Source organism: Trachurus trachurus, assembly GCF_905171665.1.
Source record: "Trachurus trachurus genome assembly, chromosome: 3".
NCBI classification, from domain to species: Eukaryota; Metazoa; Chordata; class Actinopteri; order Carangiformes; family Carangidae; genus Trachurus; species Trachurus trachurus.
Window position 1 is genome coordinate 8,433,709 of NC_139893.1, and position 17,021 is coordinate 8,450,729.

The window sequence follows — 17,021 nt, forward strand, 5'->3', positions numbered from 1 at the left end:
AGTCTTACTTCTTGCCGCGGTAATGAGCTCCGACCACCATGTAGCTGTCAGGTGACATGTTCAAAGTGGCCGGCTTCGCTTTGTACCTACAGACCCTGACCCCAGACCTGCCGCCGCCGCTGGCCGCTCCTCCTCCTCCTCCTCCTCCTCCTCCTCCTCTGCACGGGTCGTGTTTGTGCAGGTAACTGAGAAAGGTCTCCCAGCCGCCGCCGACACGCACCATCACATGACGCTCGTTCAGCATCTGCAGAGGGACGACAGTGAAGAAGACACTGCAGTAAAGACGGAGACTGATAGGAAATAACTTTAACCTTTTAAAAAAACCTTTTAATCTGAAATCGTTTCTTGTTTTTATTTTGATAACAACTGTGTTTAACTTCTCTTTGATTTGCTCTTGTTTTTATTAAGATTACCTGTAGCACTTTGAGATTTTGGTAACACTTTATTTGACGCCTATATAACGCATTATAACCATAGTTATAGTGACATACATAACACACTATAAAGCATTTTATCATGACTTATAAGGTCAGGTATTATAATATGTTCAAATTGTTAGTAACTCGCTGACATTGCCCACATCGATAATGCATCATATAGTTATAATGTGTTATAATTGGGTTATAAACGTGTATAACTATCATTATAAACACTCATAAATTATCATAAGGCTTTATAACAATAAGCATAACACATTATAGAGCATTATAACTCTATTATAATACTTGACCTTATAAGCCTTTATAAAATGCTCTATGATGTGTTGTGCTTATTGTTATGAAGCCTTATGATAATTTACGAGGGTTTATATTGATAGTTAGTTATACATGTCTATAAGTCAATTATAACACATTATAACTATATTTTATGATGCATTATCGATGTGGGCATTGTCAGTGAGTTACTAACAATTATAACGTATTATAATACCTGACCTTATAAGTCATGATAAAATGCTTTATAGTGTGTTATGATTATTGTTATAAAGCATTATGATCATTTATGAGTGTTTATAACTACAGTTATACAGTGCTATAACTGCATTATAACTCTGGTAAGTATGGTTATAATGCGTTATAGGCGTCAAATAAAGTGTTACCGAGATGTTTTGTTAAAAATGTAAAGTGCTCTAGATCCTGAGGGATGATGCATGATGTTGCACAGCCAACACAGCCTCCTCATTTATTTTCAAGCTTTACTTTCAAATTACCTCAAGTTTCTTTTTCTTTTTCTCTTTGTTTAATTGTTCAAACCTGTTGAATGATATCTTTACCTATCAATATCACAACTTTTATTTATTTATTTACTTATTTAATCTCCTTAGATTAGGATGCACTACCTGGGATTTTGTAGGGTGGGGGTGGTGAGTTGTTTTTGTACATGTGTCCTGTGAAAAATCAAAAAGTATTATCTTTTTATATGACTGTCTTTCTGTACCTTGTTCTCCATAAAAAGATAAAAGAAAGTAAAGTGCTTCACAGATAAAATGTATTAGTGCATGTATTATTACGTTGTATATATATATTATAAAGAGGTTTATGAACTCAATCACAGTATTAATCAGTAATGAACACTCACCAGTCTAATATTTACAAGCTTCCTCTGCATGTGTCGGGTCTGTTTATGAAAGACAAACGCTCTCTGATAGCTTGGTCAAAATCTCATTAAACCAAATGAAACAACGCGTCACGGCACACGTCAGCTGCGCTCACACACACACACACACACACACACACACACACACACACACACACACGTCGCAGCAGCACTAATCCACATACGAACATGCAAACACACGCATGCCGGTGATGACGCACACACACGGATCTGCAACACACAAACCAACCTAATAAGCACTATTTCAAATTAAAACGACCGGCAGCGTTACACACACTCCCACCATCCCTGTCCCTCTAACAGCAGTTGCATGCATGGAGCAGGTCAGTTGTACATCGTTGTGTGTGTGAATCAACACATTCAGCCGTCCACACAGCGAGAAAACCAACTGCTGCCATGGCAACTACTGCCACAATATAAAGCCTGGTTAAAAAAAAAAAAAAAATGAAAGGAGAAATTGAGATGAGTTGAGCACAGACCCTCAACTCCCAGGAGACATTAACATTCCCAGGAGGAGCTTCAAAGCCGAGCGTTGTCCTGCCAGCAGCCGCCCCCCCCGCCCCTCCCACCCCCACATCCTCCCCCTCCTGCCTTATCACCAATAAACCCTTCATTACGGAGCCATTAAGAATGTGATAATACAAGCAGATCTACTCCCCCTCATGTGGGGAGGAGTGGTGGTGGGTCACGTGTATTAAAAAAGAAAAAGAAGGGGAAAAAAAAAAATCAATGGTACAAGCACAGACGCACGCGGGCGACACCACGACACGGGGGGAACTCCAGACGTGTCGTGGTCCGTCTCAGCTGTCATCCTGCAGATTAAAACGTTGAGGTCGACAGGGGTCAAGTCTGACATCCTGAATAAACCGCTCTGCTGTCAGACCAGAGTCAAGACGTGGAGGGAATTTCACTGTGACGGCTCCTCACGCTCAAAAACTCACTCACCCATCATCTCAGGTTCGCCAACAATATCCACTTCTACCAATGAAATCCAACATTAATTGTAGTATTTATTCTCCCTGACGTGTTATTCTATAAATGAAACCCAGCATTAATCACCTTTCAGTATTTTATTAGTCCAGTGTTGTTAAATCTTTAGTGTTTACACCAAGAAACTTACATTTTTGATAGGGCTGGGTTTACGATTTACTGGATCGATTCAATTCCGATTCCCGATTCTATTCGATATTGATTCATATAGAGGTATTTTAGTTTTAATACCAATTTTGCTTGGTTATGAAAGAGATTTTCACAGAACTAATGCTGCAAATTGTTCAAAGACCTGGTGCGTTATTGAAAATATTAATGTTTACATTGAAAAGTCACCCAAAAGCAGTTACCGGTATGTTAATGCACATTTACAGTATGTAACATGACCCACTCCAGAAGTTAACAGTGCAACTCTTCGGTACAATAAACAAACAGGAAACAGGAAATTGCATCAATCTAAGGATTTTATGAATCGATATTGGATTCCTCAAATAAAGATCGATTGGATAATTACTAATTTTTAATAGCTCACATGCTTCTTTAGATGTGCATGTGTTGTTTCTTGTGTGCTGGTTGTCCAATTGTTTGACTATTACTGGTTTAAATCACATTACAAACACACATTCTATTTTAATGTATACATTTTTTTTCTACATATCTGGAGCTGTGAATTCCTCTGTCTATTCTGCACCAGAGGAGTTTTAAAAGCAGGGCTGCACATATGAGGATGTTTCTGCACTGTAATATCCGACACAAGCCCTCTTTGTCAGGCAGACTCTTTTATTTCTGTCTCTACAACCACCACCACCACCACCACCTCCACCCCTCCTCCTCCTCTTTCAGGTCTCCGTACAAAGTGTGCTACGTCTGCAGCCCATAAACTACCGTCTGGATTCCCCTGTGTCCTCCCTGGCAGCTCCATTGATTCCCTCCTCTCCTCTTTCCTGCTGAAAGATGCATGAGGGCTCTCAGGAAGGACGAGTCACTGAAACACGACTGCCAGTAGGAGGCAGGCTTTAGCCACATCCGCTGCTCCTCATGCTTTTTGGGTTTTTTTTTTTTTTTTTTTTTTTTGGAGAACAGCTCAGTCCTTTGTAAATTTGCAGTAAAGAGACAAAGTGATGAAGGTTAGTTTCACATTTTATGAATGGGAAACATGGTTTTCCTCGTGGAATCACAGGCCAGTGGATAGAGGGGGTGTACTGTCTGATCTTTTGGTGAATATTAATAAAACAGTGGCCTGGTCCCCAAATGACTTTTCCTGTTGTGCCACCAATTGCCACAATCGACAATCTCGACAACTGGAATTAATAATTTAGAATTTGGTTTGACCGTCAATGGTTGAGTTCACATTTGTTTAGATGTTCATGTTCCCTTCATGCTGAACCGTTAGACTCATATTTTATGCTCTATTTTATTCTAGTGTTTATTGTATTATATTTTTTTCCCTCTCTTTTTCCTGTATTTTCTTTTATTCTTTTTTCTTGCTTTTAAATTGTATTTTTAATGTTTCCAATTTTTACTATTTGGGGTTTTATTTAAATTTTTTAAATTGTGCATTTTCTATGTGTTTTTTTTTTTTTTTGTTTCCAATTCTTACGGTTAAATGTTTTGTTTTTATGTAAAGCACATTGAGTTGCCCCTTGGTATGAGATGCGCTATAAAAATAAAGCTGCCTCGCTGTTATAACTTTGATATATATTGAATATTTATTCATTGTAGCTGAATACAAAATACCTGCAAACTCCAAATACCTGCAGATTAGCCTCAGCCGGTCTTTAGCTTCAGTGATTATCAGCGAATGTTAGCATTTAGGTGGTGAAATGAAGGAGAAAACAAAAGTAGTGTTGTGTTGTGCTGTAAACATGTTCACATTTAGCTCAGTAGTTGCTAATATTGATGAAGCCTTTTGGTTCACGATTACATCACATCACTAATGATAAACTAATTATTTTACAAATAAACGTGCGACTATTGGGAATCATTCAGTGTTTGCATTTCTTTCATCTGGCAACGTGAAGTCAGAGGTCGGGGTCACCTCCAGAACAATGTGTTGTGGCTTCTTGACACATGAAAGAGGAGGATGGTGATGATGATAATGATGACGATGATGAAGGGTTTTCTATCAAGAGGCGAGAAAATCAGTTACCTCATCCTCATTTTGTTTATTCTGCTCGACGATAACTCGACTTCAAAACGACGAGATGTTTTCATTTCACTTTCTTTTTTTTCTTTTTTTTTTAGGTTTATAACACGATAAACAAAGAGCTGATTTGGCGTGATATTGTGAAGTGTTTGAATGTCTTCTCCTTTCATTGACTCTGAGTCAGGCTGCATCTCCGCCACAAAGCCGAAGGAGAGCCTAATTGGGTGCAGAGAAGAAAGAAAAAGCCTTCCTCTTTTTTAGCACCAAAGAATGGCGGAGCACTCCAGGGCCGGCGTGATTGAATAGTCTCCATAGGGAATAGAGAGGAGGGGGGAGGGGGGGTGTTGGGTAGAAAGTTTACATGCGAGGAGAGGCGGTCATGCTCAGCCGCTCATTAACAAGCTGTCTGATTAAACCCCTCGCTAATGACTTTGTCTCGGTAATCAATAGTATCTGCTCTTTAAAAAGGTCTGTACACATTGAATGGCACGCTCTCTAAGGAGCAGCACACGGGTTATCATGGTATATGGTAATTGAGGTTTATGGCGTGTTTACCCCCCCCTCTTTGCACACGTGTAGGCAGCTGTGAGCTTCAAGGTAATGGATGGAGTCGGGGTTGATGGGCTGCAGCGCTCTATTCACCCAGCTGAGGTGCGTTCGCTTGTCAGCGGCGAGGAGAAAAGCGAAGGGAGCAGCAGAGTCTACGAACTGGTAATTATAGCTGAAAACTGACAGACGGACAGAGTTTTGGTAAAACACTGTATTTACAAGGAGAAGGTGAGTACGAAAGGTCAACAGCTGAGATGGTGCAGAAAAACAAACTCCAGCTAAAAGGTGATTTTTTTTCTTCCTCCTTTGTCAACATTTAATTTCCTACCCCCCCCCCCCCCAAAAAAAAAAAATGCATTCAACTGGACCATAAACTAATAAACTAATAACATGCTGCGGTTATTACTTCTTTATTGCTGCGGGTTTCTTTGATGTGGAGTTCAAACACACGCTCCCGTGTTATTGACAGGTCTGACGTAGAGAAACAGGTGTTGTGTGACTTGAGGAGGAATGTTCTCTCTCTAAAAATGTAAATATAAAATATGTCGTCTGTCAGCCGACGTCAAAATGTAGACGTTGCTGCGCTGCGAGCAAACTGCTGCTGACAGGATTGATTACCCGTTTAGAAAGTGTGGGGGTCAGTGGGGTTTTCAATATGTTTAACAAAGCATTAAATGTGTTTCAATTAGTGACCAGTTTGTTACCAGAGTGTGTAGGAGATACACACTGTCAGGTCACATTAAAGGGAGAGTTCAACATTGTGGCAAATTGGCCCATTGCCATAATCCCTATAGTCTTAACAGTAGGTTTGTTACCTTTATTTGTCGGTGCAAGCTATTTTTAGAACAGCGGAGCAGAACCATGAGCTGCTCAGAGCTACGGAGGCTCAAGGGTTTTCTTGGGTTTCCCTCATCAAACTCATCAAATACACAATCCAACAACTCCAAAACGCTCTGGTGGACAAGTTGTGACCTGCACATTCACCACGCTATGAGATAATAACAGAACGTTACGAGACGGAGTTGTTTTAGAGGCAAATGCAGAGACTGCTTGCTGAAAAACTGCCCCCGATGGGAACGCGCATCAGTGGTTTTGCATGAATTTCCCTCTAAAACAACTCTGTCTCGTAACGTTCTGTTATTATCTCAGCGTGGTGAATGTGCAGGTCACAACTTGTCCACCAGAGTGTTTTGGAGTTGTTGGATTGTGTATTTGATGAGTTTGATGAGGGAAACCAAGAAATCCCATGAGCCTCCGTAGTGTAGCTCTGAGCAGCTCGCGGCTCTGCTCCGCTGTTCTAAAAATATCTTGCACTGACAATTAAAAGTAACAAATCTACTGCTATGACTATAGAGATTATGGCAATGGGCCAATTTGCCAAGATGTTGAACTATCCCTTTAAGTTTGAATCTATTACTAATGAATTAGTAAATTAAAAATAATTTTCATCATGAACTGTCTCGTGGCTTTACGGAGGATGAATTACTTAAACATCCGACACACACAGAGGCTGTTGTGTTTTGTCTTTGTACAGAAAAACAAAACCCTCCCCACATAAACGGACCTGGATCCCTGAGTGCGCTGCCATTTGAACCACACACACACACACACACACACACACACACACACACACACACACACACACACACACACACACACACACACACACACACACACACACACACACACACACACACACACACACACACACACACACACAGGTTCCTTCAGGTTTGAACTCTTAGCTGAAGGTCTATGTACTGAAATCATTGTCAGCCCAGTCCAATCCTGACCATTGGTTGCCAAGCAACTCTGCCTCCCAGAAGGCCGTTCCTCGAGCCTTTGTACAGGCGCGTACGTGCGAGGCACGACTCAGGGAGGCTGAAAGGCGCTGAATGTCTCCATCCTAAATGACTGCAAGTCAGTTGCTCTGACACAAAGCACTTGTTGCTGACGTCAACTGTTGATTAATGACTTCAACCTCAAACCTGCATCAATTCGCCATGGTGACAGATTTTACAACAAAGTATTAGATTTTTTATCTGTATTTTTAATTTATTTATTTCACATTGTATCAGTTGTGGAGGTGGTTGTGAACCAACCTCATCTTTTATCTAGAAAACACACGTATAGCCACTCATGTGTTCTGCCTTTTATGTTGTGATGGGCAACAACGTCGATGCCTGGGTTACGTTCACTGGCAAAGTTTCCTTCAAGTGTACAAACTAAGTACTACATACATATACTAAAGTTGTAAGAAGCAGGTCAGGGTGGAGGGCGGGTGAACAATGTGCAGGACTGTGGTTCACATTCGAATGCCCTGTGTGGTGAACCAAACTCTGCAAGTGATTGAACTTGAGACATGAGGAGCATGATTGTTTTATCTGAGCTACTTTCTTAAACATTACAGGGATCCTTCACCCAAAATCGATGATTCACCAATTTTCTACTCACCGTCATGCCAAGGAAGGGTTTGGAGAACTCTCGGAGTCATCAAAACTCTTTAGGAGTTCCAGGGGGGGTCCGGCTGGCAACAGGTTTTTCATATAATGGCGTTGGATAGAGTTCACTTTTGAATCGTCCAAACACACACTACGAAACATCCAAATACCTCCATACTGCTCGTCCGTACTGACCCAAGTGTCCCGAAGCCGCCACATGAAAAAGTTGTTCGGATATAATTAATTTGATCTCTGCTTTTAGCCTTGATGTAGCAGTAGCTCCCAGTGGCTGCGCGAGATTTGCTGCGAGATGTTCTTCCGTGTTTACATCATACATCCAAAGGTTTACAACGACGAATGAACATCTCACAGCAAATCTCGCGGATGAGCAGTATGGAGGTAATTGGATGTTTCATAGTGTGTTTTGGACGATACAAAAGTGAAATCCGCCACCATTATATGAAAATAAAGCGTTTTGATGACTCCAAAAGTTCTCCAAACCCTTCCTTGGCATGACGGCGAGTAGAAAATTGGTGAATTATCGGTTTTGGGTGAAGTATCCCTTTTATTTATTTAGCATGAACACTCTTACCCGTATGTACAGGACTTTATCCCCGACACGGTAGCAGCCTTTAGGTTGTTTCTCGACAAGGAACCTGGTGGGGCAGCTGCAGGGGGGGTTTTCAATGATGTTTCTCACCTGGAACAGGGACAGAGATAAATAATTAATGCACTAATTTAACATCTGTGACTCAAATAAGATTAATCTCACTGGAAATAAAATACATACAATATCATCCAGAATATTGTTGGTGGCTGTGCTCCTCCGGCTCGAGGATTTGCTCGAGGATCGAGGAGTCGCAGCTGCAGGTGGGGAGGGGGAGGAGGAGGAGGAGGTGGGAGGTGTAGCTGCTGGAGTGTGGTTGTTCACTGCGGCGGGGGAGACTTTGGCAGCAGCAGCAGCAGCAGACACCGGGGTTTGGCCCGGTAATGGTGCCGAGAGTGGAGGTGAAGCAGATGTGTTAGCCGAGCAGGATGAGGAGAACAAAGGCGTTTGTGTTGAGGCTGTGGTTGTACAAGTGTTGGAGGCTGAGATGGAGGACTGAGGAGGGTGTAAACACGTAGGCACCGGGTTTGTTGTTGTGGCTGATGGAAGATCAGAGGCGAGGGAGGCGGCGAGGGGCTCAGACAGACAGGTCATGCTCAGAGTGAGGGGCGCAGGTGGAGCAGGAGGAGGAGGAGAGGGGGATGGGGGCAGGGAGGACTGTGATGGCGAATACAATGATGTAGGAGGAAAAAAGGAGAGGGGCAGAGGGGATGATGGAGATAAGCAACCCGCCTCCTCCCTCTCTATCTCTCTCTCCAACTTCACCAGCCCCGGAGGCTCCACTCCGTACCTGAGAGAAGGGTTCAACAAAACACACCAGCAATCAAAACAATAGATCAACACTAGATCACACAGTAGAAAATAGTGATTTCCAGACAGGGAAAGATGAACCCCAAGAAACACTCCTGCAGGGAAACATGGAAAGATGTGGAGCAGCTCAGTTACTCCTAACAATTTAAACTCACAACTAAAAAAGTAACAAATAAGTGGGTTAATGCTCACATGTATAAATATGGACGTTTTCATTGTTACTATTTTTACTGTTAGGATCATGATTTCTGTTTGCTCAATATCCTCTCGTTGATCTTGTGCTCTGTATTTTTTAGTATGCTACTGTCATGATGTAGTGTCATGCACTTGGTTTTATCTTATACTGTTGATAATATGTTCTGTATTTTTAGATTAGCCGCCTATGGACTGGTGTTGAAAATTAGCACTTGTGCTAAACACACTCAAGCAAAGCATCTGGTCTGTCCACTGGAACAGTCTCAATGTATTTGTGATGTCCATATCAAATAAATAAACATAACATAACATAACATAACATACCCCACTAGAAGTAATGAATCAGCTTAAAGTGAATAAGAAATACTTAAAGGTAATATCATCAATACAGTAGTTAGCTGCTATAGCCTTAGAATAAAAAGTCTACAGCTAAAGACTAAAAAGCAGCAAATTATTAATTATTATTATTATTAAATTGAGTGTGAACATCATTACTTTCATCATTACTTTCAAACGCAGCTATAAACAGCTTTTTATGGGGCCTGTACAAGAGAAATGAGCTGGACAAAGACTAAAAAGATATTTTATATATATATATATTTATATATAATTTTTGTCTTTTTGGTTGGCATTAATGATTGTTGATACACGCATGTAAAACTGATAATGCTTGTAGACTGTAGTGAGACTGTACTGGATGTCTTCTGTTTTTTTTGTTGTTTATTTATTTTTTTAAATGTTTGGTACTGTTTATACACGAGGAAAAAAAGAAAAGAAATGAAATTATACACTATGAATAATAAATGGTTTGAACAGATACTAAAAGTAATTTTTAGCCTAATGGGCAACCAGCTAAAGTTAAAGCTATGTAGGATAAAACACTTTGCTTTTGAATTAGGATTTCTTGATACAGTGCAGCAGTTTCCTGCTCATCATGATTAAGTTTTGATTTTACTTTCAACTTTTTTTTTTTCTAGTTACCTGGCTGCAATCCGTCCCAGCTCCATCAGGCACAGACACACATCCCGAGGTTGCTTGTGCAGGACTTCTCACAGCAGCACATACACAAAGTGCAAACAAAGAACGTGGAGGAAAAAGATGAAAAAAAAAAAGTTACACATCTGAGAGGAAAAGATGTTTCCGGAGATAAACTTCTGCCTGTGTGAAAAGAAAACAGAGGCAGCAGCAGTCTGAACAGACGAGGCACATTTCAGGAGGTACTGTAGACCTGTCTCTTTTGTGCATCTCTATCTTTGAAGCTGAGCAGGAATTCCTGTGGGCTCTGGATGTGCAGCTGAGGGCATGGGGGTACGAAAGCCTCCTCTGCTTCTCCTGCCTTCAGTCCACTATTTATAAAAAGGGGCTAAGTGCACTTAGTCCTATTTAGTTAACTCCTTATTATGCCATGACCCATGACAATTGGTTGAGCTTGAGCATGCAAGAAGAAGATATGAACAACTACACATCCTGTCAGTCCACGACATTTATGTCTGAGAAGAAATTTAGTCTTAAAGGATAATTTCCGTTTTTGACAACCTGGACCTTATTTCTAGCATAAAATATGATCATTTACTCACCCAGACAACTTTGGTGTCATTTGGAGTTGTTTTGACGAAATTAGCCCCAGTGGAGCGGCGCGTATATCCGTATAATGCGAGAGCACGGGGCACGCAATGCAGCCTCTAAATAACACATTATCCGCCGCACAACTCGTTCATTTCGCCAATATTTTGTTATGATACACTAGTAGTAATATTCCCCTCCGAGCCCGTGGTGGCATCAGGGTGGCATGTTATCAACATCCGGGGTCTCTAGGTTGACCTACTAACCTCTTATCTGGATGATGTCATCTCCGACCGGTGCCCGGCTCATTATGATAATAATCATTCCGCTTCAGCATTCAGGTCAATTTTTAGCTCAACTAGCCGGAGCTTTAGTGAGTCCAGGTTGAGGAGAGGAAGCCTGTGGAAGCTGAACTTCATCCAGCTGCTCATTTTGTTCGGACAAGTCAGAAACACGCAGAAACGAACCATAGCATTAGCCGTAGCAAGTTAGCCGCGCCGGGCAGCGGTCGGAGATGACATCATCCAGATCAGAGGTTAGTAGTCAACCTACAGGCGCAGCATGTTGATAACATGCCACCACGGGCTCGGAGGGGGATAGCACTAGTGTATCATAACAAAATATTGGCGAAATGAACGAGTTTTGCGGCGGATAATGTGTTATTTAGAGGCTGCATTGCGTGCCCCGTGCTCTCGCATTATACGGATATACGCGCCGCTCCACTGGGGCTAATTTCGTCAGAACAACTCCAAATGACACCAAAGTTGTCTGGGTGGGTAAATTGATCTTATTTTATGCTAGAAATAAGGTCCAGGTTGTAAAAAACGGAAATTATCCTTTAAAGGACAGTTGCAGGCAAATTTAAACTGGGGCTATAGTTTCCTAATATTTTAGGTCTAAAGGCGTGAATGAATCTGAAACTTTTCTTTTTAATGTCTCCTGTTATGTAGTAGTTCTGTCTGTCCCCGCATCGCCACTGCAGCGTATAATGGGAGTGGACGGATCTTAGGCTGTTTAGGCTTTTTACATCCCACAAAACCGCAATTTTTTTTCACATACAACGTTCGAACATACACTGAGGGGTTTGTTCACTTCAAAAAAGCGGACATGTTTGTAAATGGAGCTGTAATACAGACATAAGACATCAGACGTTTTGTTGATCCCACGTGTAGGAAATTCGCTTGTAACAGTAGCAAAGAGTACAGGAATGCGTAAAGTAAGGAATAAAAATATAAAGAATTTACTATGTACAATATATATATATATGTACTATATGTTCTGTTATTGTACAAAATATTCTTTAAATAGAAACTATATATACATGTTGTTTGGTCAAAGATTTTGCACAGTGTGGGTGGTCATGAAAGAACAAGTAAAACTACGGTATTGTATGAATGAGCAAGGTAAAAATACACAAGAATAAATTATGCAGAAAAGAAAACTTTATACATACAACTGGGTGAGGTAATGGAGTGTAATGGAGAAAGTGGCTTGTGCAAAAGTTGTCACATCAGTATTGAAATAGTGTCAAAGCATAAATAGAGTCCAGAGTGCAGGTTATTACTGGGTCAGGGGTTTGTGGGATGTAAACAGCCTAAGATCCGTGCGCTCCCATGATACGCTGCTGTGGCGATGCGGGGACAGACAGCACTACTGCAGAACATAAGATATTAAAAAGAAAAGCTTCAGATTCAGATTCACTCTTTTAGACCGAAAATATCAGGAAACTAGAGTCCCAGGTTGAATTTCCCTTTAACATAAGTGAGTGATGGTGTTTTGTTTTCATTCATCTGACATTTGACAGCCACCATTACATCATGGCTGCAGCGAGAAACTGAGACGAAAAGGGGAAAAAAAAGAAAAGGACGGCCGTCTGTGGCATCAACGTCGCTGAGGCAGCAAACTGGAGCCTGGAGTCACAGCACATCAAGTTCACTCTCCCTGTCCCTCAATTAGTCAAGTGAAGTAGGTTAGTCTGCCTGCAGGGGGGCTGGTGGGTGGGGGGCCCATTGTTGGTGGGGATTAACCTGCACATTATCATTCTCACGCATCTGCCGCCCTGCGTAGACATGCCCAGGTGAGAGGAGAGGCGCATGCAGAGGAGTGTGTGTAATGATACAGAACCATGTTAGCATGTTGACTGTAGGTTTTCTCTCCTCAGGCGCATGAAGCATCACACACACACACACACATACACACACTAACTCGCATTCAGTGTGATCGCTGTGATTCTCCGTACTTTGACTTGTGATTTGAGTTTGCAACAAATGGCATTTTTAAGAGTTTAAGCACTTAAGTTCTTCTTTTTCTTTAAAAGACAAAGGTTTATTTGGATTTTTTGAAGTGGTTTAAATCACCAATAATACCAATTAGTCATGATGTAGTGTCATGCACTTGGTTTTATCTCATACTGTTGATAATATGTTCTGTATTTTTAGATTAGCCGCCTATGGACTGGTGTTGAAAATTAGCACTTGTGCTAAACACACTCAAGCAAAGCATCTGGTCTGTCCACTGGAACAATCTCAATGTATTTGTGATGTCCATATCAAATAAATAAACATAACATAAACTAGTATACACACATCCAATTTCTCTTGATTGCCGACAGCGATCAGTTAAAAAAAAAAAAAAAAGTCGATGCAAAATGCCATGTCTTGGCCATATACAGTAAGACACTTTGTTCTGAGTCCATCATGTTTAGATTTGTTACTATACAAAGGAAGAACACCTGAGAAATTGAGGAGGGATGGAGAGATTAAAGAAGACAGAAGCCTTTACTGGAAAAGGGACCAAAAAAACACGTCAGAGCTCCTGAACTCTATAGGGTTGACTGCAATCTCCGGTCTTGACTCACCCAAATCCTCTGACTCAAAAAGGTAGGCACCGTCAACACCAATCTTTCGACACCAGTAAAGGAAGTTGGCTGCGTTGTCTCGGGCGAAAAATGATCCAGAAGTTGCATCAGCTCGCCAGTGGATCACTCTCCTTGTAAAGGGCTGTAATTGTTTTCAGCAGACACATAAAACTCACAGTTAGGTTACTGTATCTTATGCAGTAACAGAAAACTTGATTCATGTTGGTTTATGTGAAATAATCAGTAATACCATTTATATATTATAACAGTGCTGTTTGAATATAAAGGCAGTGACAGTGACGAGGACAAATCATGAATTACATCTTGTCAAACAACAAGACGTAATGTAATCATAGGAAACATGAACAGGTGTCAACAATTACTAACACACCTCCTTATATTGTCACTACCAACCTCATCTTGAACTGGTTTTACGGTCTACAGCTCAGCAGCCTCTGTCACACCCCACACATTATCTTCAAGCAAAGTACCAATGAAACCTTTTTTCAACAACAAGGCAAAATCTATTGTCTTATCTATCTAATTTAATCAACTATCGTTAGTCTTCGTTTTCGTAGAGTTGTAGTAGAAAAGTGCACAAAAGAGTTAAACGTTTTGAAAACAGAGAGTAGATTATTCTAATATGATGATAACATTAAGTTGATGTTGTTAGTTTTTTTTGTTTTGTTTTTTTCTGGCGGATTAAAAATTATTTGCATGTTGTGGTTTTGTGTTGTTGTGATTGCTCAAGTCTTGTCTGTATTTGTTAATGTGTGCATGCATGACTTTGTGTTGCTGTTGCAGCACCTTTCCATTGTTGGCAGTGATCATCTTCTCCTGCAGCTTCTGTGCCAGCTGACAGAGCACAACACCGGTGTCCAACCTCTCCATCAGACTGTCTGCTGTGAGGTCCAGACCTGAGGAGGACACACACACACACACACACACACACACATGCACAGTGAATCACACACAGTCAAAGGTGGTTCATGTACCAAGAGTTTAAGAATAGAGCCGTTTTTTTCTGGTTTGGTAACAAGAAGTTGCTTCAAGATGAACCTCTCCTCTGCAGATTAGTTTGAATAAAATTATGTAAACATGTAAAAGAGCTGCTGTTTTACTGCTGATCAGTCAGTCCACACACAGCTAAGAAATAAAAATCACTTATAAAAACACCTATTAACCATATTTACTGTAGAATCAGGACAATAAAAGAGTCTCATTACACCTGGGTTGATGAAAATGAGAAGGTAATCATAACTATTTGCACACGTTTCTCATTGCTGTATATGTATAAAAGGTAATCTCTAGACAGATTGGAGTTTTAATTACATATCTACTATAGTTTAATCATCTTGTGGATATTTAATTGTGTGCAAGTCAACACACTGCTTGTCTTTTGATTTAGAGAATTAAAAAAAAATAGCAAAAGTATCCAGAGGAATGTTTCATCGTGAAAGAAAAGGCTTAGTGTGTCAAATGTCAAGGAGCAATGATCAGACAGGTTTTAACTCTAAGGTGTTGTTAACACATTGAAACTGGAGCTGATAAAACCACTTTCCCCGAACAAAAGGCCAATAAACCGTTGGCTCTGTTTTTGCAGCATCAGTCAGAAATTCATCATGTTGGAGTCTTGTCACTTTCCAGACGCCCTCAAACAGGTTGTGGCATGTTTACACCTTTTATGTTTTCCCTCACAATGCAGTAAAGTGGGAGAAAACATCCCTTTCCCCCCAGAGTCCCAGCCACGCTTCCTTTTAATGGAGAGGTATTTCAGGGATTTGAGATAATAAGTAGGTTAATGTGCCTCTGCAGCCTTTTCACCTTTTTTTTCAAAATAAAAGCTCCAGCTCCAAACGTAGAATGGTTAAGTCCTGTAGTTCATCTGCATTTGTTAAGTTGTTTTTTGGACATTATTGTTACTGAGTTTAGACATAACCATCCTCTCTTGTATCTCAGTTGCACAAATTCAAAACATCTGTATGTATTTTTGTAAGAGAAAGGTAATGATCCCAGATTTCAGTTTTGCACTATTTTTTTGTTCTAGCCAAGGTCATTTCAAGACTTTTCCCAATAAACAGACCAAAAATACAACACTCTCTTATTGCCTGGTTGGAAACGAGCAGGGAGAAGATACGTCTTATATTGCCTGCCCCTCACTCAATACATAATTATACTGAAATAATCTGTCAGTCACTGAGCAACAGTCTTACAATAAAGTAAATAAAACGGTAACACTTTATAATAAGTACACACTATTGAACATTCGTTAAGCATTAATAAATACTGAATTCTTCATTTATACACATGAATAAGTATGTAGTTTATAAATACAGCCAGTGCTTAGCAATGACGAGTAAAACATTTTTAACTGTGTTTATAAACTACATACTAATGAGTATTCATGTTTTTATAAATTATGGATTCAGTACTTAATGCTTAACTAATGCTTAATAGTGTGTACTTATTATAAAGTGTTACCAACAAAACAAACAAAAGTTTCAATCTGAAATTTTCACATTAATAAAAAGAGTTTGTGAGTCATTAATTACTTGTGTCATAAGTTCTGATTGTTATTTCTTTTAGCATTTTCTTGAATTGGAATATATTTGTACAGGTCTTCTTTTTTACACAGTGGCCTCTCACCCATCATGGAGTTGAGCCAGAAGGCCAGGTCCTCCTTCATGGGCAGCAGGCTGGCGTCATGGCGGTAAGGCAGCCACTGGCTGAACTCCTGCGGACTGGTGAGGCCCGGCCCAGAGTGTCGGTACTTTGGGCTGAGGAGACAGTTCATCCCCAGGCCAGTCAGAGGACTCTCGAGGCCGTCGTTCATCACTCCCACGTCACTGTCCATGTTTCAGCGCCAACACGTCTTTGGCCTTGATGGAAATAAAAGACATGTCTTTGTGTTACATCATCATCATTTTTTCTTTTACAGTTTATATTATATAGTCCTAGACATTGTGAAGAAGAGAAAACATCAAGTCTGTTTTTCAGGCTCAGCACTACTCTTTCTATATGAAACTGAATATCTCATTTAGAGTTCACTTTATAGATGTTCTCGTCATTGTTAAGGCAGAATGGCTTTAGATTTAGCAATAAATCAAGTACTGAACTTAGGTCAGCTGCCTCCTGCCAAGTTTGTCTTTCCCTGCTCCTTTTAAAAATACAACATTGACACACAGCATAACAAATAACACATGAAACAACCTACAAATATAATTGAGGGTCATGGGGTGCTTTTCA

General features: G+C 40.5%; 1 protein-coding gene across 1 annotated transcript; it reads right to left on the minus strand.

The window, feature by feature from the left end:
• Window positions 1-4: 4 nt before the first annotated feature.
• gas2b (growth arrest-specific 2b) lies at window positions 5-16,629 on the minus strand (the record flags this gene model as incomplete). The annotated part of the gene is made up of 7 exons (XM_083969370.1): window positions 5-244; window positions 8,336-8,443; window positions 8,534-9,140; window positions 10,337-10,400; window positions 13,776-13,917; window positions 14,583-14,692; window positions 16,422-16,629. The coding sequence occupies 7 exons, from the start codon at window positions 16,627-16,629 to the stop codon at window positions 5-7; spliced, it is 1,479 nt and encodes a 492-aa protein (XP_083825496.1).
• Window positions 16,630-17,021: the final 392 nt, after the last annotated feature.